The sequence below is a fragment of the Pseudophryne corroboree genome, chromosome 7, assembly GCF_028390025.1.
Source record: "Pseudophryne corroboree isolate aPseCor3 chromosome 7, aPseCor3.hap2, whole genome shotgun sequence".
Lineage (NCBI taxonomy): Eukaryota > Metazoa > Chordata > Amphibia > Anura > Myobatrachidae > Pseudophryne > Pseudophryne corroboree.
This window is the reverse complement of record NC_086450.1, coordinates 249,449,292-249,472,879: the sequence shown is the minus strand read 5'-3', so window position 1 is coordinate 249,472,879 and position 23,588 is coordinate 249,449,292. Positions and strand designations below refer to the sequence as shown.

General features: G+C 46.9%; 1 protein-coding gene across 6 annotated transcripts in view; it reads right to left on the bottom strand.

Annotated features, from left to right (window-relative positions):
• LOC134945051 (glutaminase kidney isoform, mitochondrial-like) overlaps nt 1-23,588 on the bottom strand; it is a 1,232,451-nt gene that overhangs the window by 703,883 nt on the left and 504,980 nt on the right. For all 6 annotated transcript variants that reach the window (XM_063934082.1, XM_063934081.1, XM_063934084.1 and 3 more), the window contains exon 7: nt 6,361-6,419. In XM_063934082.1, coding sequence (XP_063790152.1) covers nt 6,361-6,419 — 59 coding nt within the window. The remainder of the gene's footprint in view (nt 1-6,360; nt 6,420-23,588) is intronic.

The following is a 23,588-nucleotide window of genomic DNA, read 5'->3' as shown; positions in this document are numbered from 1 at the left end:
AAAGCTTTTACTTTGTGCCCAGTCTCCTGCGGAGCCGCTATTCCCCATGGTCCTTTCGGAGTCCCCAGCATCCACTAGGACGTTAGAGAAATTATAACGCCCTTCTTCCGAAGGAGTATCATCATTTCGGCCATTACTTTGGTAAATACCCTCGGTGCCGTGGACAGACCAAACGGCAACGTCTGGAATTGGTAATGGCAGTCCTGTACCACAAAACGGAGGTACACCTGGTGAAGTGGGTAAATGGGGACATGTAGGTAAGCATCCTTGATGTCCAGTGATACCATGTAATCCCCCTCTTCCAGGCTTGCAATAACCGCCCTGAGCGATTCCATTTTGAACTTGAACTTCCTTATATAAGTGTTCAAGGATTTCAAATTTAGAATGGGTCTCACCAAACCGTCTGGTTTCGGTACCACAAACATTGTGGAATAGTAACCCCGTCCCTGTTGAAGGAGGGGAACTTTGATTATCACCTGCTTGAGGTACAGCTTGTGAATTGCCGCCAGTACTACCTCCCTGTCCTGGGGAGTAGCTGGCAAGGCTGATTTGAGGTAACGGCGAGGGGGAGACGTCTCGAACTCCAGCTTGTATCCCTGAGATACTACTTGTAGAACCCAGAGATCCACCTGTGAGCGAACCCACTGGTCGCTGAAGTTCCGGAGACGGGCCCCCACCGCACCTGGCTCCACATGTGGAGCCCCAGCGTCATGCGGTGGACTTAGTGGAAGCAGGGGAGGATTTTTGTTCTTGGGAACTGGCTGTATGGTGCAGCTTTTTCCCTCTACCCCTGCCTCTGGGCAGAAAGGACGCGCCTTTAACCCGCTTGCCTTTCTGAGGCCGAAAGGACTGTACTTGATAATACGGTGCTTTCTTAGGCTGTGAGGGAACCTGAGGTAAAAAAGTCGACTTCCCAGCTGTTGCTGTGGATACGAGGTCCGAAAGACCGTCCCCAAACAATTCCTCACCCTTATAAGGCAAAATTTCCATGTGCCTTTTAGAATCAGCATCACCTGTCCACTGCCGAGTCCACAATACTCTCCTGGCAGAAATGGACATTGCATTAATTCTAGATGCCAGCCGGCAAATGTCCCTCTGTGCATCTCTCATATATAAGACTACGTCTTTAATATGCTCTATGGTTAGCAATATAGTGTCCCTGTCAAGGGAATCAATGTTATCAGACAGGGAATCAGACCAAGCTGCTGCAGCACTACACATCCATGCTGAAGCAATAGCAGGTCTCAGTATAGTACCTGAGTGTGTATACACAGACTTCAGGATAGCCTCCTGCTTTCTATCTGCAGGCTCCTTTAAGGCGGCCGTATCCTGAGACGGCAGTGCCACCTTTTTTGATAAGCGTGTGAGCGCCTTGTCCACCTTAGGGGATGTCTCCCAGCGTAACCTATCCGTTGGCGGGAAAGGGTACGCCATTAGTAACCGCTTAGAAATTACTAGTTTCTTATCTGGGGAACCCCACGCTTCTTCACACAATTCATTTTTGACGTTTTTGAGCCCCTGACGGCCTCTGAGATGCCTGGGCAGGCGCGGGCTGAGATGCCGGCTGTCCCAAAGCTGCGTCATCGAACCTTTTATGCAAGGAGTTGACACTGTCGGTTAATACCTTCCACGTATCCATCCACTCAGGTGTCGGCCCCGCAGGGGGCGACATCACACTTACCGGCTCCTGCTCCGCCTCCACGTAAGCGTCCTCAAACATGTCGACACAGCCGTACCAACACACCGCACACACACACAGGGAATGCTCTGACTGAGGACAGGACCCCACAAAGTCCTTTGGGTAGACAGAGAGAGAGTATGCCAGCACACACCAGAGTGCTATATAACAGAGGGATAGACACTATACACAAAGTGAATTTTCCCCCTATAGCTGCATATATCACAATTTGCGCCTAAATTTATGTGCCCCCCCTCTCTTTTTTACCCTTCTGTAGTGTATACTGCAGGGGAGAGCCTGGGGAGCGTCCTTCCAGCGGAGCTGTGAAGAGAAAATGGCGCTGGCTGTGCTGAGGGAGATAGCCCCGCCCCTTCAACGGCGGGCTTCCCCCGCTTTTTATAACGTTAATGGCGGGGGTTTCTGCACATATACAGTGTTAAACACTGTATTATGTGCTTTTTATTGCCAAAAGGTATATTAATTGCAGCCCAGGGCGCCCCCCCCCCCCAGCACCCACCAGTGACCGGAGCGTGTGGTGTGCTGTGGGAGCAATGGCGCACAGCTGCAGTGCTGTGCGCTACCTTATTGAAGACCGAAGTGTTCAGCCGCCGATTTCCTCCGGTTTCTTCAGTCTTCTGGCTCTGCAAGGGGGACGGCGGCGCGGCTCCGGGAACGGACGATCGAGGTCGGGCCCTGTGTTCGATTCCGCTGGAGCTAATGGTGTCCAGTAGCCTAGAAGCACAAGCTAGCTGCAAGCAGGTAGGTTTGCTTCTCTCCCCTAAGTCCCACGTAGCAGTGAGTCTGTTGCCAGCACATCTCACTGAAAATAAAAAACCTAACAAATACTTTTCTTTTTAGTGAACTCAGGAGAGCCCACTAAGTGCATCCAGCTCAGGCCGGGCACAGATTCTAACTGAGGTCTGGAGGAGGGGCATAGAGGGAGGAGCCAGTGCACACCAGATGTAGTACCTAATCTTTTCTTTAAAGAAGTGCCCAGTCTCCTGCGGAGCCCGTCTATTCCCCATGGTCCTTACGGAGTACCCAGCATCCACTAGGACGTCAGAGAAAACAATGGACTGCAACGACGTCTCCCTGGACGATGCCTTTATCAGCAGATCATCCAGATATGGAATTATGTTCACCTCCTGTCTGCGGAGGAGAACCATCAACTATGCCATCACCTTGGTGAACACCCTCGGAGCTGTGGAGAGGCCGAATGGCAGCGCCTGAAATTGATTGTGACTGTCTAACAGTGCAAATCTGAGATAAGCCTGGTGCTGCAGCCAAATCGGGATGTGGAGGCATGCATCAGAAACTCTCCCTCCTCCAGACCGGAGATCACTGCCCTGAGAGACTCCATTTTGAATTTGAACACCTTCAGGTTAGGGTTCAGCGATTTCAAGTTCAAAATCGGTCTGAGCGAACCATATGGTTTCGGTACCACGAAAAGGTTAGAATAATAACCCTTGTTTTGCATATGAGGTGGAACTGGAATAATGACCTATGACTTTTCCAATTTTAGGATGGCCTACTGTAGGATAGCCCTGTCTATCAGCAAGGCTGGCAAGCCTGATTTGAAGAACCGGTGAGGCGGGAATACTTGAAACGCCAGTCTGTACCCCTGGAACACAGTATCTTGTACCCAGGGATCCAGGCCGGACGACACACAGACGTGTCTTTAACGTCTGAGTCTCGCACCCACCAACCCGTCCTCCAGGCTGTGCGGTCCACCGTCATGCTGAGGATTTTAAGGAACCAGAAGCAGGTATCTGGTACTGGGGGCCTGCAGGTGCAGGCTTTTTGGATTTTGCACGACCACATATAAAGAAGGTGGTAGGGGGCTTGGACTTTTTCGCCCCAGCGGTCCAAAAGGACTGCGATACAGCTGAAGACAATGGTTTCTGCTTAGGAGGCGTAGCAGAGGGAAGGAAAGGTGACTTACCTGTGGTAACCGTGGAAATCCACGCATCCAATGCTTCCCCAAATAGAGCCTGGCCTGTGTGGGGTAGGTTCTCCACACTTCTCCTGGATTCCGCGTCTGCAGACCATTGGCGTAGCCAGAGTCCCCTACGAACTGATACCAACATGGAAGATATCCACGCAGTCAGCGTACCCAGGTCCTTCATGGACTCCACCATAAACCCTGCAGAATCCTGCATGTTACGTAAAAACAATTCAATGTCACTTCTATCCATTGTATCCAAATCCTCTAGTAATGTGCCTGACCACTTTACTATGGCCTCAGAAATCCATGCACAGGCAATAGTGGGAATTAACGCCACTGCTGAAGCAGTGTAAATGGATTTGAGCGTAGTGTTAATCCTACGATCTGCCAGTTCTTTTAATGTGGTAGATCCATGGACAGGTAAAACCATCTTTTTAGACAGTCTGGAGACAGATGCGTCAGCAATGGGTGGTTTTTCCCATTTTTTCCTATCCTCCTCAGGGAAGGGAAAAGCAACCAGAACCCCTTTTGGGATCTGGGATTTTTTCTCCAGGCTTTCCCAGGTTTTTTCAAATATAGCATTTAATTCTCTAGATGCAGGGAAGGTTAGCGAGGCTTTTCTTATTGTCAGTGAAGTAAGCCTCCTCAACCTGCTCAGGTGTTGTGTCAGTAATATTTAACACATCTCTAATGGCCTCAATCATGTGCTGCACCCCCTTTGCAAGGGATGCCGCCCCCCTCAGCACATCCCCATCACCGTCTGCAGTATCAGAGTCGGTATCCGTCTCATCTTGCATAATTTGGGCAAGTGCACGTTTCTTTGGAAACATGCTAGGGGATTTTGCAGGAACAGGAACAGAACTGACCAAACTGCCATAGATTTCTTTTTAACACCTGAGTTTCAGTCTCAGTATTTGCTACCCTAGTAGAGATCTGAGAGATCATCCCTTTAATAGGGGTTAACCACCAAGACTCAATAATAGGGATATGAGACAGGGCATTACATTCCTGTGTACATGAAATGGATTCCCCCTGAGAGGAAACATCCTCTGCAGCATATGACAGAGTCCCTAGACATGGCTATGGAAGATATCAAACAGCCCTACACACACACAGGGAATTGTCAGACACAGTTTCCCCCCAAGTATGCCATAGAGAGAGACAGAGATTGGAGCCTACCCACACACAGCGCTTTCTGAGGTAGAATTAACACAACTACCAGCGCTATCTGTGTACCTTAATAGACTACACAGTCTTTACAAAACCTCTCCCCCCTTCTACAACCCCCTGGTACCGCACAGGATAGCTGGAGTTGCTTGGAGGGACAGCTCTTCCTGTCAGCGTCTCTGTATCAGGATCTGCAGGCAGGAAAATGGCGCTGAACGTTGCTGGGTCCGCTCTGAGGAGAAGCTCCGCCCCCTGAACATGGCGCTGCTTCCCGCTCTTCAGTTGTTTTTTACTGGCCTGAGGTTAGTGCTGACAGGCTTGTAGACCAGTGTAGGGTGTAGGCGCTGGCTCAGGGCGCCCCTCACAGCGCCGCACTTTGTACCGCTGAGTCTCCGGAGCGCAGTTATCTTCACACCAGCACCCCGCTTTCCGGGGGGTGGGTGGTGACTCACTCGCCACCGGAACCTTCTGGCTCTGTAAGGGGGTGGTGGCATGCTGCGGGAGTGAGCAGTCACCTGGGACGGCTAGCGATCAGCACCCTCAGAAGATAGTGGCTCAGACCCCTCAGGGCGGACACTACTCTCGAAGGAAAACTAAAGAAGCTCTAGGAGCTCAACTAGCTGTGACTGGCTCCTCCGGGCACATTTTCTAAACTGAGTCTGGTAGGAGTGGCATAGAGGGAGGAGCCAGCCCACACTCTCAAACTCTTAAAGTGCCAGTGGCTCCTAGTGGACCCGTCTATACCCCATGGTACTAATATGGACCCCAGCATCCTCTAAGAGAAATGTTAGTTTTTGCATAATTTTCTGAAAAGTATCCTTCCTATGTACAAAAGGAGCAATTCGGCAGATTTCACAAACTGTTTCAGGCAGGGCCAACTCCTAGATGATCACATTCTTTAAGCTATCTGAGCGACCCTGTATTAAATGTGCGCATGAATGTCTGACCTGAAGTCCATGCATATGCACAGACACAATATAGAGCCAGGGGTGAGTGAAAATTCTTATGAACTACGAATATTAATATTGCAGAAAATATTTGTTTTTGCAACTAATACTTCGGCTTGTCATCCTTTGTACATAGGCGTGGTAAAAATGTTCAAAATGACTTTTCTAGTTGCTATATGGACTGAAAAATGTTCAGCAAATCTTAGTACACATGCCCCGTAGTTTAATGGTCATTGGATTGATATTACCATTTCAATGCTACTATTTATTATCTTTCGTTGGACGCCTCTGTCAAAGATACAAGAAAGTTCCTGAACAATAAAGTTATAACTTCTTTTAATATGGTTCTATTCTATGACTAAGGAAAAAAATTCTGTGACCCCTATTACAAGTATAAAGTAAATGAAAAGTTATGTAAAGGGTTTTCATATCTTATCCTAAACAAACAAAACTTGGGTGGCGTCACCATTTAATTGAGAGTTTATTTCACAGTAATGTAATCCAATTTAAGGCGAGCAACAGTTAAAATTATACAACACATTAAATAATACAATTGACAAACTAATCCAAAAGATTAATGGTTTCATGTTTGTTTCTAGAAGGACATTACTACAAGAACATACCTTTATTAAAGAAGTGATCACGATAGCACCAGCATTCACCATTGGATTGTGCGGTTTTTCTGCAATAAATTAATAGATTGTAAATTTTTACAAAAAGTACATTAAAAGAAATAGCCAACTTGGATTAAATAATTGGCACAAGTACCCAATTCAGATGCAGATTATACCTGATGACAATATGCAGGTAGCTACAAATTCAATTTTTCAACAAAACTAGAAAAAAGTACTGTATCTGAATGAATGCTACACAACATATCATTCTGTTATAAACTGGAAAGATGTCCACTTGACATGTTCTGGATCATGAATACTGTAGAATGAATGAATTAACTAATTAATACTCTACTTTAGTCACACATTGTCATTGATAGTAAGCATATCATTCTAAGGGTGGGGTGGGGGGAGGGGTATTTGTCAAAGCATGAAGAGAGATAAAGTGGAGCCTTTACCTTTACTACAGCCTGTAAAATGAGAGAAGCTAATTGGTTAATGCAGTGGTTCTCAAACTGGGTGCCTTGGGGCACTTGCAGGGGTGCCCTTGGTTGGTGCTCCAGGACCAATTCAAAATATTTATGGTCAATGTAATCAACAAAACTAGTGCGTGTGCCTTATCATAAAATATGTGGACAAACAGTTTATGAACAAACTGAAGAGAACCCTCTCTCACCACATAACTGAACCTAAGAATGACATATAAGCACACTTTACATAATTTCATTTTGTTTTCATTTCACAATAAGAAACTTTCTCTTACGTCCTAGAGGATGCTGGGGTCCACATTAGTACCATGGGGTATAGACAGGTCCACTAGGATCCACTGGCACTTTAAGAGTTTGAGAGTGTGGGCTGGCTCCTCCCTCTATGCCCCTCCTACCAGACTCAGTTTAGAAAATGTGCCCGGAGGAGCCGGCCACAGCTAGGGGAGCTCCTTAGGAGTTCTTTTATTTATTTTTTTTTAAGAGTTTAGGCACAGGGAGGCTGCTGGCAACAGCCTTCCTGCTTCAAGGGACTAAGGGGGGGTGGAGGGGTGAGTAGTGTCCGCCCTGAGGGGTCTGAGCCACTATCTCCGCTGATAGGACACTGAGCTCCTGAGGGGATCGAACGTTCGCTGCCACAGGGGATCGCTCACCCCAGCAGCATGCTGCCACCCCCTTACAGAGCCAGAAGACTTCAGTGGTGAGTTAGACACCGCCCCCCCCTGGCAAGCGGGGAATCGGCGTGAAGATGGCGGCAACAGGGTAGGGAGCGCAGTACTAACTGCGCTCCAGGGCTCAGCGGTACATGGTGCGGTGCTGTGAGGGGCGCCGTGAGCCAGCGCCTACACCCTACACTGTCTAGCAAGCCTGTCAGGGTCCCAGGATCGCTACCAGCACAATTCCTCAGGCCAGTATAAACTACAGGAGAGCAGGAAGCTGTGCCATGAAAGGGGGCGGAGCTTCTCAGAGCAGACCCAGCAGAAGTTCAGCGCCATTTTCCTGCCTGCAGAAGCGCTGACAGGGAGAGCTGTTCGGCTGTGGCAGATGTATCCGCTTTTACCAATGCTGTAGCATTTCGATACATATTTGATTGGTTGCTCTCTCGTTCTACATACTCTAATTACGCTATAGAACAAACACTTTGTGCACTGTACAATCTCTGTGCATTGCTTTACACTGCTAAAGCTAGCCTCCCTCCTTCTGTCCGTACTAACCCTCTCTTTTGGGATACCCACTTGGCATGGTGGTATGTCAACAAACCACTTAAAAGAAAATCGTCTCATTCCAAATTTATCATTTTGTGGTAATCCATGTTTTCCAGCAGCGTTAGACAATATGCGATTCAGCCGCCGGCAGCATAAGGGCATTGCGTTAATTAAGGATGTAGTCAATCCTGGGGGTGTATTAATGTCCTTTTCTGATTTAATTGCTAAATATCAGGTCCCACGTGTGGACTTTTTTATGTATCTTCAATTAAGACATTATGTTTTATCCTTACCTCCCTCCTATGACCAGTCCCTTGACTTTGACCCTCTTACACATATTATTGCAATAGTTACGCTCTCACCTTATAAAACTTCTTATATGTATTGGGATATTCTAACTGGATTTGAGACAAAGCTATGGGCTTCGACTGTTAGGAGTTAAGAGACGGACTATCTTTCTCCCATTACTCACAAGGAATTGACAGATAACTTCACTAATATTCTCAAGGCACTCCATTCGACACAGCTTCAGGAAACGCATGTTAAATTCACACACAGAACCTACATTACACCAGGCCAACGATAACATATGGTCCATTCTGAATCTGGGAAATGACAGAAATGTGGGACTCCCAAGGCTTTATTTTTACATTGTTTTTGGAACTGCCCTAAAATAAAGAAATTCTGGTATAAAGTGTTATGGTTTATCAATTCCACATTTCAGCTTAAATTAAAGCTGAACTGCAAAGCTATGCTTGGCCTGATCTCTACTGATTGGGGCATTCCGTCTCATAAAAAACACCTTATCCCGTTGCTGTATGTTATTTAACTTTGGGGAAAAAGTAAATTCTTACTTATTGGATTGTTAAATCCCCTCCTAGGTTTGATACTTTACGCTCACGCCTTATTCGCACTTTGTACTTAGGGCCTAAATCTGAGTTGATCGCAGCATCACATTTGTTAGCAGTTGGGCAAAACCATGTGCACTGCAGGGGAGGCAGATATAACATGTGCAGAGAGAGTTAGATTTGGGGGGGGGGGGGTGTTCAAACTGAAATCTAAATTGCAGTGTAAAAATAAACAGCCAGTATTTACCATGCACAGAAACAAAATAACCCACCCAAATCTAACTCTCTCTGCAAATGTTGTGTCTGCCACCCCCTGCAGTGCACATGGTTTTGCCCAGTTGCTAACAAACTTGCTGCTGCGATCAACACAGAATTACCCCCTTAGAGCGCCAGTCCACTATGCCTAATGTGGAATGCAATGTTTTACGCTTTTATAAAAAATGGGGCCCATTTATAGAATCTCTAGACCCTTCTCCCCAACAACATGTGTTATCTTTGTTTGACTCAACTAAATGGTTTTTGTTACGCCATATTGCTATTGACCCTTGATATGTTTATATAAACTACTAATGTTTGTCTATATACATAATTCTCAGTCTCCATTCTTGTCCTGTAATTTGCTTGTCATCGGAAAGTTTACCTATGCATGTTATCGACACCGACTTCGCTCCCTATATCCCTCCCTTCCTTTCCTTTCCTTCCCTTTTCAGTTTGCCCCTCCTATTTCCTTTCTCTTTTGGTTGGTTTTTCTGTTTTCTTGTTCTCCTATTATATGCCACTTATCCAGGTATATTTGGGTACTGTTTTTTTTTTTGGTATAAACATCTCCCTGGAAGTGGTCTTACAAAGGACTTTCCTGTTTCAAGATTTTCGGACACTAACCCACACGGGTAATACACTTGTTTACCTTTTATGGCCTGCGCCACCAGAGGTTTTTTCCAAATTTTCTTTGTGTTGTCAAAGTCTAAAAATATAGCGACCTATGATGATGCCTTGTACTAACCCCATGCGCTTGCCCGCTGCACGTGCACATTCTCTCCCGTGCGTGCGCATATTCGCAGTTGCGTGACGGCGCCTCCACGGTCGTGCGCTCAGGCGCGTGGTATGCGCATTTACGGTAGAGTTTGTATGCGTCTGGCGGGCGACTCGATCGTTACATAGTTAATCTAAATAGTGTATTTTATAGGTTATGGTCCCCTTAATAATATCAGTAAGTTTGTTTAGTGTAACTGGTTCATGGACAGAGAGATCCCTCTTTACATGATGCGAAGGGTCAGACAGGTTTTGAGCAGTGGTGTTTAGTATGCAACGGAAGAGTATATTATTAGTAACATTCCGGTGTTGGTTTGAAAGAGATTAATCGCTCCTGCGTATAGTTATGTTTGTAAGAAGTTTATGGACATTTACTGTATTTGCAGTTCATTATCCATGCGGCGGGAAACCTGAGATTCCCTCCCACCTGAGCAGTTCGAAATAGTCACAGCCCACCTGTTCGAATCAACCTATGACCTTTTGTTATAATGTGAAGACAGATTCCTGTGTCCAATGAACAATGAGATTGTAGGGCCCTTTGTAGTGTACTGTATGTAGTGTATATAAGAACAGCCAGCCTGGCCCAGCTTAGTCTTCTCTCCACAACGGTTTTCATCATTGACTAACTAGAGAGCTGGTTCCAGGACTGCGCTAGCGATCATTCCCCACGTGTGTAAGTTCTCTGTGACCAACTTATTCTCTGTCTGTTTTTGCCATTCTCTCTCTCTCTCTCTCTCTCTCTCTCTCTCACTGTTATTGTTTAGGATTAAGACGCTATTGTATATTTATGTCCAGTTATTCTGTTTAGGTGTTTTATGTTAGTGCTGTAGTGTATAAGCTGTTAACTGTTTTCCCCTTTTCACATAGCTAAATATCGTTAGTAAAGGTGTTGGAACCTCAGCAAGGTGTCTGTGTTTCTCTAGCTAGTATAGAGGGTTTCTGAGCGTCTCAACCGCTCAATCAGCTTTTATATAATAGAGGTTAATCAGCGTTACATTGTGTTAACATTACTAGACCAAGGTTTACAGTATAAGCTTAGCCTTTCAGTGTGTTGCATACAAGGTTTACTGTGTGTCATCCTGTGAGCGTCTGCGCCGCTCGTGTTCCTCTCGTGGGCACAGCGTCCGCTACGCTAGTAGCGTAGCATTACGGTACTCGGGCCGCCTATAGCGTGCTCGATACCCAGCGTAAGCCGTGAGCGAACGTGCCGCTCGTGCGGCTCGACCACAGCCTAGCGTCTGCTACGCTAAGTGCGTACCATTACGGTACCCCGTACGCCCATTGCGTACTGAGTCTCTTACCAATATATAGTGAATGTTATAAGATAAATAATTAGCTTTATCAGTGTATATGTTTATGGTGTGTTAGGTGACACACCCGGAGATTACCTGGGTTGGCTGCAGTCAGTGTGCGCAGGAACGTATCTTACATATCCACTTATCATATTTGGGTACTGGGTTGAAGGCCTGAATCCAAGCTCTGTTTTTTGTTATTAATAATCTAAGCCTTCTCTTTATTGGGAGCCTTACATCTACTTCAATATACTTTTTCCTCAAAGGAGTCGTCATGTCTCCTATATAATGTTTTACCGTTATGTATGGATGTATACTTTATCACTCAATAAAAGCATTTAATAAAAAAAAAAAGTGCTGTGTGTGGGCTGGCTCCAATCTCTGTCCTCTCTGTGGCATACTTGGGGGGAAACTGTTTCTAACATATGTGTGTGTGTGTGTGTGTGTGTGTGTGTGTGTGTGTGTGTGTGTGTGTGCGTACTTACTATCTCACATAGCCATGTCTAGGGACTCTGCGTCTTTTGCTGCAGAAGATGTTTCCTCTCAGGGGGGATCCATTCCATGTACACAGGATTGTAATGCTTTGTCTCAGATCGCTAAAACTGAGGGTGAAACTCAGGTGTTGAAGAAGTCTATGGCAGTTTGGTCAGGCTCTGTCCCTATCCCTGCAAAATCCCCTAGCATGTTCCCATAGAAAAGTGCACTTGCCCAAATTATGCAAGATGACACGGATACAAATTCTGATACTACAGACGGTGATGGGGACGTGCTGAGGGGGGCGGCAACCCTTTCAAAGAGGGTGCAGCTCATGATTGAGGCCATTAGAGATGTGTTAAACATTAAAGACACACCACTTGAGCAGGTTGAGGAGGCTTACTTCACTGATAATAAGAAAGCCCTGCTAACCTTTCACGTGTCTAAAGAATTAAACGCTATATTTGAAAAATCCCAGGAAAACCCGGAGAAAAAATTCCAGATCCCAAAAAGAGTTCTGGCTGCTTTTCACTTCCCTGAGGAAGATCGGAAAAAATAGGAAAACCCACCAATTGTTGACGCATATGTCTCCAGACTGTCTAAAAAGGTGGTTTTACCTGTCCCTGGTTCTACCGCGTTGAAAGAACCAGCTGATCGTAACATTGACACTACGCCCCAAATCCATACACACTGCTTCAGAAGTGGCCTTAAGGCCCACTATTGCCTGTGCATGGATTTCTAAAGCCATAGTAAAGTGGTCAGGCACATTACTAGAGGATTTGGATGCAATGTGTAGAAGTGACATTGAATTGTTTTTACGTAACATACAGGATTCGGCCGGGTTCATGGTGGAACCCATGAAGGACCTGGGTACGCTGACTGCACGGTTATCCTCCATTTTGGTCTCAGCTCGCAGGGGACTCTGGCTACGCCAATGGTCTGCAGACGCGGAATCCAGGAGAAGTGTTATGAACTTACCCTACACAGGTCAGGCTCTATTTGGGGAAGCATTGGATGCGTGGATTTCCACGGTTACCGCGGGTAAGTCACCTTTCCTTCCCTCTGATACTCCTTCTACGAAGAAACCATTTCTTCAGCTGTGCAGCAGTCCTTTCGTACCGCTAAGACAAAAGAGTCCAAGCCTTTTACCACTTTCTTTAGAGGTGGTCGGGCAAAATCCAAAAAGCCTGCAATCGCAGGCTTCCAGGACCAGAGACCTGCTTCTGGTTCCTCAAAATCCTCAGCATGATGATGGACCTCAAAGCCTGGAGGACGGGCTGGTGGGTGCGAGACTCAGACATTTCCGCCACGTTTGGGTGTGGATCCCTGGGCACAGGATATTGTGTCCCAGGGGAACAGACTGGAGTTTCAAGAACTCCCGCCTCACCGATTCTTCAAATCAGGCTTGCCAGCTTTGCTGACAGACAGGGCTATCCTACAGGTAGCCATCCTAAAATTGGGAAAATCACAGGTCATTGTCCCAGTTCCACCTCATATGCAAAACATGGGTTATTATTAAAACCTTTTCGTGGTACCGAAACCGGATGGTTCAGTCAGACCAACTTTGAACTTGAAATCGTTGAACCCTTACCTGAGGGTGTTCAAATTAAAAATGGAGTCTCTCAGAGCAGTGATTTCATGTCTGGAAGAGGGAGAGTTTCTGGTATCCCTGGATATCAAGGATGCGTACCTCCACATTCCGATTTGGCCGCCTCACCAGGCTTATCTCAGATTTGCAGTTGGACAGTCGCTATCCATTCCAGGCACTACCATTCGGCCTCTCCACAGCACCGAGGGTGTTCACCAAGGTGATGGCAGAGATGATGGTTCTCCTCCGCAAACAAGTGGTGAACATAATCCCATATCTGGACGATCTGCTGATAAAAGCATCGCCCAGGGAGAGTTTGTTGCAGTCCATTGGTCACACGACTCATCTGCTCAGGGAACATGGTTGGATCCTGAATTTTCCAGGAGGTTGTCTTTTCTGGGGATGATCCTTGACACAGAAGTGCAGAGCGTGTTTCCTCCGGAGGAGAAAACATTGGTGATACAAACAATGGTCCGGGATGTACTGAAGCCAGCCCGGGTTTCGGTTCATCAGTGCATTTGCCTTCTGGGGAAGATGGTGGCTTCATACAAGGCTCTACAGTACGGAAGGTTTTCATGCTCGCCCCCTTCCAACTGGATCACCTGGACAAGTGGTCGGGATCTCATCTACACATGCACCAGAGAATACGTCTGTCGCCAAAAGACAGGATTTCACGCCTCTGGTGGCTATAACTTCCTCACCTTCTGGAGGGCCGCAGGTTCGGGATTCAGGACTGGATCCTTCCAACCACGGATGCAAGTCTCTGGGGCTGGGGCACCAAGGAAGGTGGTCAAGCCTTGAATCCAGTCTTCCAATAAACATTCTGGAACTAAGAGCCGTCTACAATGGTTTTCTCCAAACGGCTCATCTTCAGCGAGATCGAGCCATTCAAGTGCAGTCGGACAATGTAATGACAGTGGCTTACATAACCCGACAGGGCGGAACGAAAAGCAGAGCTGCAATGTTAGAGGTAACAAGAATCATCCTCTGGGCAGAAAAACACGCGTTTGGCGCTGTCGGCAATCTTCATTCTGGGAGTAGAAAACTGGGAAGCGGACTTCCTCAGCAGACACGATCTCCATCCAGGAGAGTGGGGACTCCATCCGGAGGTGTTCACGGAGGCAACAGTTCTTTGGGGTGTACCTCAAATAGACATGATGGCCTCTCGTCTCAACAAGAAGCTTCGGCGGTGTTGTTCCAGGTTGAAGGACACACAAGCCATGGCGGTGGACGCCCTAGTGACTTCGTGGGTGTTCCAGTCGGTGTACGTGTTTCCTCCATTTCCACTCATTCAAAACTCATAAGGAGAACGTCTAAACATTACCATCGTATTTGGGAAAAATATGTATCTTGGTGTGAGTCTAAGAAGTTTCTTACGGTGGAGTTTCAACTGGTACGGTTTCTCCTCTTCCTGCAAGCAGGTGTGGATATGGGCCTAAGGTTGGGATCCGTAAAGGTCCAGATTTCGGCCCTATCCATTTTCTTCAAAAAACAGTTGGCTTCCCTCCCGGAGGTTCAGACCTTTTTGAAAGGGGTTCTGCACATCCAGCCTCCCTTTGTGCCGCCTACGGCACCATGGGATCTTAACGTGGTGCTGCAGTTTCTCCAATCGGATTGGTTCGAGCCTCTATAGGAGGTTGAGGTCAAGTTTCTCACATGGAAGGTGTTAGCGGTGGTGGTGTAGCGGGACGCGTCAGCTCCCGGCCGTTGCTAGGCAGCGGGGCCGGCGCGTCACTTCCGCCTCTAGCTCCCCCTTCCCCGGCTGGTTGATGGCAACCAGGGACGCCAGGCGGCCGCACTGCACAGCGGTCCCGGCGGTTGCTAAGCAGCCGGGACGCTGTGCACCGCGCGTCCACGGACAGCTGGCTCCATTAAGATCCGAGGGCTGGCTCCCATAAAAAGCCCTGCAGACCAAGGCAGCCCCGCCGGTGATAGCTTCCTGTGGACCTGTGTCCTGCCCCTGGAGTGTTCCTGTACAGCCAGTTCGTTCCTGTGTCCTGGAGTCTGGAGCCTGTTACTGGGAATCTGATCCAGCCTTCCGAGTCCTGAGTTCCTGAGTCTTCAGCCTTGGGGTCCTGTTCCTTCTTCGGTGTCGTGAGTAGCGGCTCTGCCGCACCTTACGGCTTTAGCCGTATAATCCTTATCTTTTGCTTTTGTGGCTTCTGCGGAGGTTCTGCCACTGTTGTCCTGCCGAACTACGGATGTGTACTCGGTATTCGGCAGGACGGTATTATTTTGGTTACGAGTTTTCTTGGAGCCGCCGCACATAAATTAGTTTCTTGTTTTTGCAGTGGTTCCCCTATCTCATTTGTGTCTGTCTTAGTTAGTTTTCCTCTTGTTCTCTCTCTATCAACGCCTTGTCACCAACTAAGACCGGGGGGTATCGGAGTTCGGGCAGACCTAATCCGCCCGTCCAAACGCGGCTGCCGTGGGCCCAAGAAACCAAAGTCTCACAGGCGTTGACTGACCACTAGGGAGAGACAACGGAGTCAGGGTTTTCTGCAAGGGGTTGATGCAAATCTCAGCCTGAACTGCAGCATCACGTATCAGTAGTCGGAGCTCACCTACTACCACCCTGTCTCTCTGGTTCCGAGTACGATGAACATAAAAGAAGGCTGTCACTTTGTTGGCCTTAGCTTCTGCTAGACGTGTGTCGGAGCTGGGGGCTTTGTCTTGTAAGAGCCCATACTTGATCTTTCATGAAGATAGAGCTGAGCTCCAGACACGTCAGCAGTTCCTTCCGAAGGTTGTGTCAGCATTTCATATCAACCAACCTATTGTGGTGCCAGTTGCTACTGACTCCTCAATTTCATCGAAGTCCTTGGATGTGGTAAGGGCTCTGAAAATCTATGAGAAAAGGACTGCTCGTCACAGAAAATTGGACTCTGTTTGTCCTGTATGATCCCAAGAAACTTGGCTGACCTGCTTCTAAGCAGACGATCTCTCGCTGGATCAGGTTCACTATCCAGCATGCATATTCTACGGCAGGATTGCTGTGTCCTACGTCTGTTAAGGCCCACTCTACTCGTAAGGTGGGTTGTTCCTTGGCAGCTGCCCGGGGTGTCTCGGCTGTACAGCTTTGCCGAGCGGCTACTTGGTCGGGGTCGAACACATTTGCAAAGTTCTACAAGTTCGATACCTTGGCTGCTGAGGACCTGAAGTTTGGTCAATCAGTTCTGCAGGAGCCTCCACGATCTCCCTCCCGTTCTGGGAGCTTTGGTACATCCCCATGGTACTAATGTGGACCCCAGCATCCTCTAGGACGTAAGAGAAAATAGGATTTTAATTACCTACCGGTAAATCCATTTCTCGTAGTCCGTAGAGGATGCTGGGCGCCCGCCCAGCGCTTCGTGATCCTGCAGTGGTTACTTTGTTCAGTACTGCTTAGTTCTTGGTTTAGTACTGTTCTGTTACTTGGTTAAGTGATATTGTTCAGCCGTTGTTGATGTTTAAAGCTAGTTAGCTTGGTTGGCCGTGTACAGTATGTGTGAGCTGGTGTGAATCTCACCACTATCTGTGTAAAATCCTTCTCTCGAAGTTGTCTGTCTCCTCGGGCACAATTTCTAGACTGAGTCTGGTAGGAGGGGCATAGAGGGAGTAGCAAGCCCACACTCTCAAGCTATTAAAGTGCCAGTGGCTCTTAGTGTACCCGTCTATACCACATGGTACTAATGTGGACCCCAGCATCCTCTACAGACTACGAGAAAAGGATTTACCGGTAGGTAATTAAAATCCTATTTTTGGTCTATGGATGCAGTTAAAAAAAATTCTGATACTCTAGGGCGCAGTGATTCAAAAAAGTTTGGAAACCACTGGGTTAGTGCTTTATAGCTCTGCACTTTATTTCTCTCCATGCTGTGATAAATACCCCCCTAAATGCTTTATAATATTAATCTTGACTGAGGATCTGATTCCAAGATGGATGTTACTGCGATTATGCACGCAAGCAGCAATGATCAGTGTGCATAGGAGCAGTAGAATGAACAATCGGTCTGCACATGCACCAGGTAAAACATAGGACGTATCATGCAGTACACTGCGAACATTAAAGCAATCGTACATTCTGAAAAAGCGCCAAACACAAATAGGGAGTATAATGGGCGTGAAAGTTTTCTGTACACAGAAGCTGCAACAGAATTGTAATAGAGACATTTTTAGCAACTGAGTGACTTTACTAGAGTAGCTGTTGAGCTACACAGATCATGTTACTAATGATGACAGCAGCATTAGGTACATCAAACTAGTGATTGCAAACCCATATGCAGCTGTGTTAAGTTTGCATATAGGTAATAGGCAATTTAGCTTCTTAACATAGGGGTCATTCCGACCTGATCGCATGCTGCAGTTGTTCGCAGCGCAGCGATCGGGTCGGAACTGCGCTGGTGCATGCCAGTCATTACCTAGCAATCGGCTCTGGCTGACTTACAGGCAGAGGCGTACGCTGGGCAGGAGGGGGTGGAACGGCGGTGTTCAGCCGGCGTTTTGGGGGCGTGGTCCGGCCAACGCAGGTGTGGCCGGACAATGCGGGTGCGGGCCGCAGCGACTGCGTGACATCACATGCAGCCGCTGCAACCCGGGGTAGCGACGAGTAACTCCCGGCCAGCCGCAGCAGCTGTGCTGGCCGGGAGTAACTCTTCAAGTACAAAAGCATCGCCGCTGTGCGATGCTTTTGTCCTTGTGCAGGGGTGGGTCGGACTGACATGCGAGGCGGACTAGCCCTGTACTTTTGCCCCTTCCCCCCCCCCCGCATGTCTGGGAAGATGATCGTAGCTGTGCTAAATTTAGCACAGCTACGATTAACTTGGAATGACCCCCATACTGCACACTGTAAACGTTATTTTTCTGATGTGTCTGCGTGTGTCCACATGCTCCTTTCTGCAGCCATGTGTTTTTAAAAGATTACTTCTTTTGTAGGTAACCATCCCAGTGCATAAGTTTACTAATGTTTAACATAAACTATATGTAAATAAACACTTGCTACAAGGTATAGAACATCTGAACGTCATGTAAGGTTAGAATATCTATTACATGTATGACTTTGTGTATTTTCTGGGTATGAGCATTTGCTAAAACTTAGATGACCAAACAAATACATATAACCTTTATATGTACACTGGACACATGCCTTTCACACATGTAAGCTAAATTGACATTCACATGTATAGAAACATAGAATTTGATGGCAGGTAAGAACCAATCAGTCAATCTAGTCTGACCTAAGCACACACTTACACATAAGGGTTAATTTTTGGTTAGTAGGAGGAAATCGGAGTACCCGAAGGAAACCCACATAAGCACAGGGAGAATATACACACAACACACACAACAGTTTGGGCCATGGTGGGAATCGTACCCATGACCTTATTTCTGTGAGGCAGTAATGCTAAACATTACACCATCAGTATAGCTTTATATTTTGCAGACTACAATTTTTTTTTACTGTTGTCTACTGAATTACCATTACCTTAAATACATGTATATGACAAATAGTAAAAATCAAACAAGTGCACAAGGAAGAAAAGTGCATAAGGAAGAACCCATATCTAAAATATATTTGCACATATAACCTATGCAGCAATGGGGGTGATTCCAAGTTGTTCGCTCGCTAGCTGCTTTTAGTAGCATTGCACACGCTAAGCCGCCGCCTACTGGGAGTGAATCTTAGCTTAGCAGAATTGCGAACGAAAGATTAGCATAATTGTGAATAGACAGTTCTTAGCAGTTTCTGAGTAGCTCCAGACTTACTAAGCCATTGCGACCAGCTCAGTCCTTTTCGTTCCTGGTTTGACGTCACAAACACACCCAGCGTTTGCCCAACCACTCCCCCGTTTCTCCAGCCACTCCTGCGTTTTGCAACTCGAACGCCTGCGTTTTTCCGCACACTCCCATAAAACGCCCAGTTTCCGCCCAGAAACACCCACTTCCTGTCAATCACACTACGATCAGCACAGCGATGAAAAAGCTTCGTTATGACGTGAGTAAAATACCTAACTTTTGTGTAAAATAACTAAGCGCATGCGCTCTGCGAACCTTACGCATGCGCAGTAAGCGACTAATCGCAGTATAGCGAAAATCGGCAACGAGCGAACAACTCGGAATGACCCCCAATATTCAGAATTTATAATTTCAAATGTATTTATTTATTTATTAACAGTTTCTTATATAGCGCAGCAAATTCCGTTGCGCTTTACAATCTGAAATAACAATAACAAACTGGGTGATAACAGTCATAGAGGTAGGGAGGCCCTGCTCGCAAGCTTACAATCTATAGGGAAATAGCACCTTTCCTTGTGTACATATGCCTATCTATTGCATAGAATGAGAAGACATGTGAGGATATGTGTGGACTGTACAGAGTGGATGCAATTTGATAGGAAGGTTTATGAAAGTTATGTGGGCGGTTCTGGAATTTGATACGCTTGCCTAAAGAGGTGGGTTTTCAGGGAACGCTTGAAGGTTTGGAGACTAGAGGAGAGTCTTATTGTGCGTGGTAGGGCATTCCACAGAGTGGGTGCAGCCCGATGAAAGTCCTGCAGTCGTGAGTGGGAGCGAGTAATGAGTGTGGATGAGAGACGCAGGTCTTGTGAAGAGCGAAGAGGTCGGGTTGGGAGATATTTTGTGATAAGCGAAGTGATGTACGTTGGTGTAGTTTGGTTAATGGCCTTGTGTGTGAGTAAAAGTATTTTATATTGAATGCGGTAGAGTACAGGTAACCAATGGAGGGACTGACAGAGTGGATCTGCAGACGATGAACGTCTAGCGAGGAAGATAAGCCTCGCCGCTGCATTCAGAATGGATTGTAGTGGTGAGAGTCTCGTTTTGGGAAGACCAGTTAGGAGACTATTGCAATAATCAATGCGGGAGATAATGAGAGCGTGGATTAGAGTTTTAGCAGTGTCTTGTGTAAGGTATGGTCATATTTTGGATATGTTTTTTAGATGCATGTAACATGATCTTGAGACAGATTGAATGTGGGGAACAAAGGACAGATCAGAGTCAAGGATGACAGCTAGGAAGCGAGCTTGTGGGGTAGGGTAGATAGTCGAGTTTTCAACAGTGATAGAGATATCAGGTTGGTACCTACTATTGGCCGGTGGAAATATAATTAACTCTGTCTTTGAAATAATAAGAATTTACTTACCGATAATTCTATTTCTCGGAGTCCGTAGTGGATGCTGGGGTTCCTGAAAGGACCATGGGGAATAGCGGCTCCGCAGGAGACAGGGCACAAAAAAGTAAAGCTTTTACCAGATCAGGTGGTGTGCACTGGCTCCTCCCCCTATGACCCTCCTCCAGACTCCAGTTAGGTACTGTGCCCGGACGAGCGTACACAATAAGGGAGGCAATTTGAATCCCGGGTAAGACTCATACCAGCCACACCAATCACACCGTACAACTTGTGATCTAAACCCAGTTAACAGTATGATAACAGAAAGAGCCTCTTAAAGATGGCTCCTTAACAATATAACCCGAATTTGTTAACAATAACTATGTACAGTATTGCAGATAATCCGCACTTGGGATGGGCGCCCAGCATCCACTACGGACTCCGAGAAATAGAATTATCGGTAAGTAAATTCTTATTTTCTCTATCGTCCTAAGTGGATGCTGGGGTTCCTGAAAGGACCATGGGGATTATACCAAAGCTCCCAAACGGGCGGGAGAGTGCGGATGACTCTGCAGCACCGAATGAGAGAATTCCAAGTCCTCTTTTGCCAGGGTATCAAATTTGTAGAATTTTACAAACGTGTTTTCCCCCGACCACGTAGCTGCTCGGCAGAATTGTAATGCCGAGACCCCTCGGGCAGCCGCCCAAGATGAGCCCACCTTCCTTGTGGAATGGGCCTTAACAGATTTAGGCTGTGGCAGGCCTGCCACAGAATGAGCAAGTTGAATTGTGTTACAAATCCAACGAGCAATCGTCTGCTTAGAAGCAGGGGCACCCAACTTGTTGGGTGCATATAGTATCAACAGCGAGTCAGATTTTCTGACTTCAGCCGTCCTTGAAATGTATATTTTTAAGGCTCTGACAACGTCCAACAACTTGGAGTCCTCCAAGTCGCCAGTGGCCGCAGGCACCACAATAGGTTGGTTCAGGTGAAACGCTGATACCACCTTAGGGAGAAAATGCGGACGAGTCCTCAGTTCTGCCCTATCCGAATGGAAGATTAGATAAGGGCTTTTATAAGATAAAGCCGCCAATTCAGATACTCTCCTGGCGGAAGCCAGGGCCAGTAACATAGTCACTTTCCATGTGAGATATTTAAAATCCACCTTTTTCAATGGTTCAAACCAATGGGATTTGAGGAAATCTAAAACTACATTTAGATCCCACGGTGCCACCGGAGGCACCACAGGAGGCTGTATATGCAGTACTCCTTTAACAAAAGTCTGTACCTCAGGAACTGAGGCCAATTCTTTTTGGAAGAATATTGACAGGGCCGAAATTTGAACCTTAATAGATCTCAATTTGAGACCCCTAGACAATCCTGATTGTAGGAAATGTAGGAAACGACCCAGTTGAAATTCCTCCGTCGGAACACTCCGATCCTCGCACCACGCGACATATTTTCGCCAAATGCGGTGATAATGTTTCGCGGTGACTTCCTTCCTTGCCTTAATCAAGGTAGGAATGACTTCTTCTGGAATGCCTTTCCCTTTTAGGATCTGGCGTTCAACCGCCATGCCGTCAAACGCAGCCGCGGTAAGTCTTGAAAGAGACAGGGACCCTGTTGTAGCAGGTCCCTTCTCAGAAGTAGAGGGCACGGGTCGTCCGTGACCAACTCTTGAAGTTCCGGGTACCAAGTCCTTCTTGGCCAATCCGGAGCCACTAGTATTTCTTACTCCTCCTCACCGTATAATCTTCAATACCTTTGGTATGAGAGGCAGAGGAGGAAACACATATACTGATTTGTACACCCAAGGTGTTACCAGTGCGTCCACAGCTATTGCCTGTGGATCTCTTGACCTGGCGCAATACTTGTCCAGTTTCTTGTTGAGGCGAGACGCCATCATGTCTACCATTGGTCTTTCCCAACAGTTTATTAGCATGTGGAAGACTTCTGGATGAAGACCCCCCTCTCCCGGGTGTATATCGTGTCTGCTGAGGAAGTCTGCTTCCCAGTTGTCCACGCCCGGGAGGAACACTGCTGACAGTGCTATTACGTGATTCTCCGCCCAGCGAAGAATCTTGGCAGCTTCTGCCATTGCACTCCTGCTTCTTGTGCCGCCCTGTCTGTTTACATGGGCGACCGCCGTGATGTTGTCCGACTGAATCAACACCGGTTTTCCTTGCAGGAGTGGTTCCGCCTGGCTTAGAGCATTTTAGATTGCTCTTAGTACCAGAATGTTTATGTGAATAGACTTTTCCAGGTTCGTCCATACCCCCTGGAAGTTTCTTCCTTGTGTGACTGCTCCCCAACCTCTCAGGCTGGCGTCCGTGGTCACCAGGATCAAATCCTGTATGCCGAATCTGCGGCCCTCCAATAGATGAGCCTTTTGCAACCACCACAGAAGATATACCCTTGTCCTTGGCGACAGGGTTATTCGCAGGTGCATCTGAGGATGCGACCCTGACCATTTGTCCAACAGATCCCTTTGGAAAATTCTTGCATGGAATCTGCCGAATGGAATTGCTTCGTAAAAAGCCACCATTTTTCCCAGGACTCTTGTGCATTGATGTACAGACACCTTTCCTGGTTTTAGGAGGTTCCTGACAGGTCGGATAACTCCTTGGCTTTTTCCTCGGGAAGAAAAACCTTTTTCTGAACCGTGTCCAGAATCATCCCTAGGAACAGCAGACGTATCGTCGGAAAACAGCTGCGATTCTTGGAATATTTAGAATCCAGTCGTGCCGTCGAAGAACTACTTTAGATAGTGCTCTTCCGACCTCCAACTGTTCTCTGGAACTTGCCCTTTTTAGGTCGTGCAAGTAAGGGATAATTTAGATGCCTTTTTTCTTTGAAGAAACATCTTTTCGGCCATTACCTTGGTAAAAAGGCCCGGGGTGCCGTGGATAATTCAAACGGCATCGTCTGAAACTGATATTGACAGTTCTGTACCACGAACCAGAGGTACCCTTGATGAGAAGGACAAATTTTGGACATGGAGGTAATCCTTGATGTCCAGGGACACCATATAGTCCCCTTTTTTCCGGTTCGCTATCACTGCTCTGAGTGACTTTATCTCGATTTGAACCTTTTATGTAAGTGTTCAAAACATTTTAGATTTAGACTATGTGTCACCAAGCCGTCTGGCTTCAGTACCACAATATAGTGTGGAAAAATAATACCCTTTTCCTTGTCGTAGGAGGG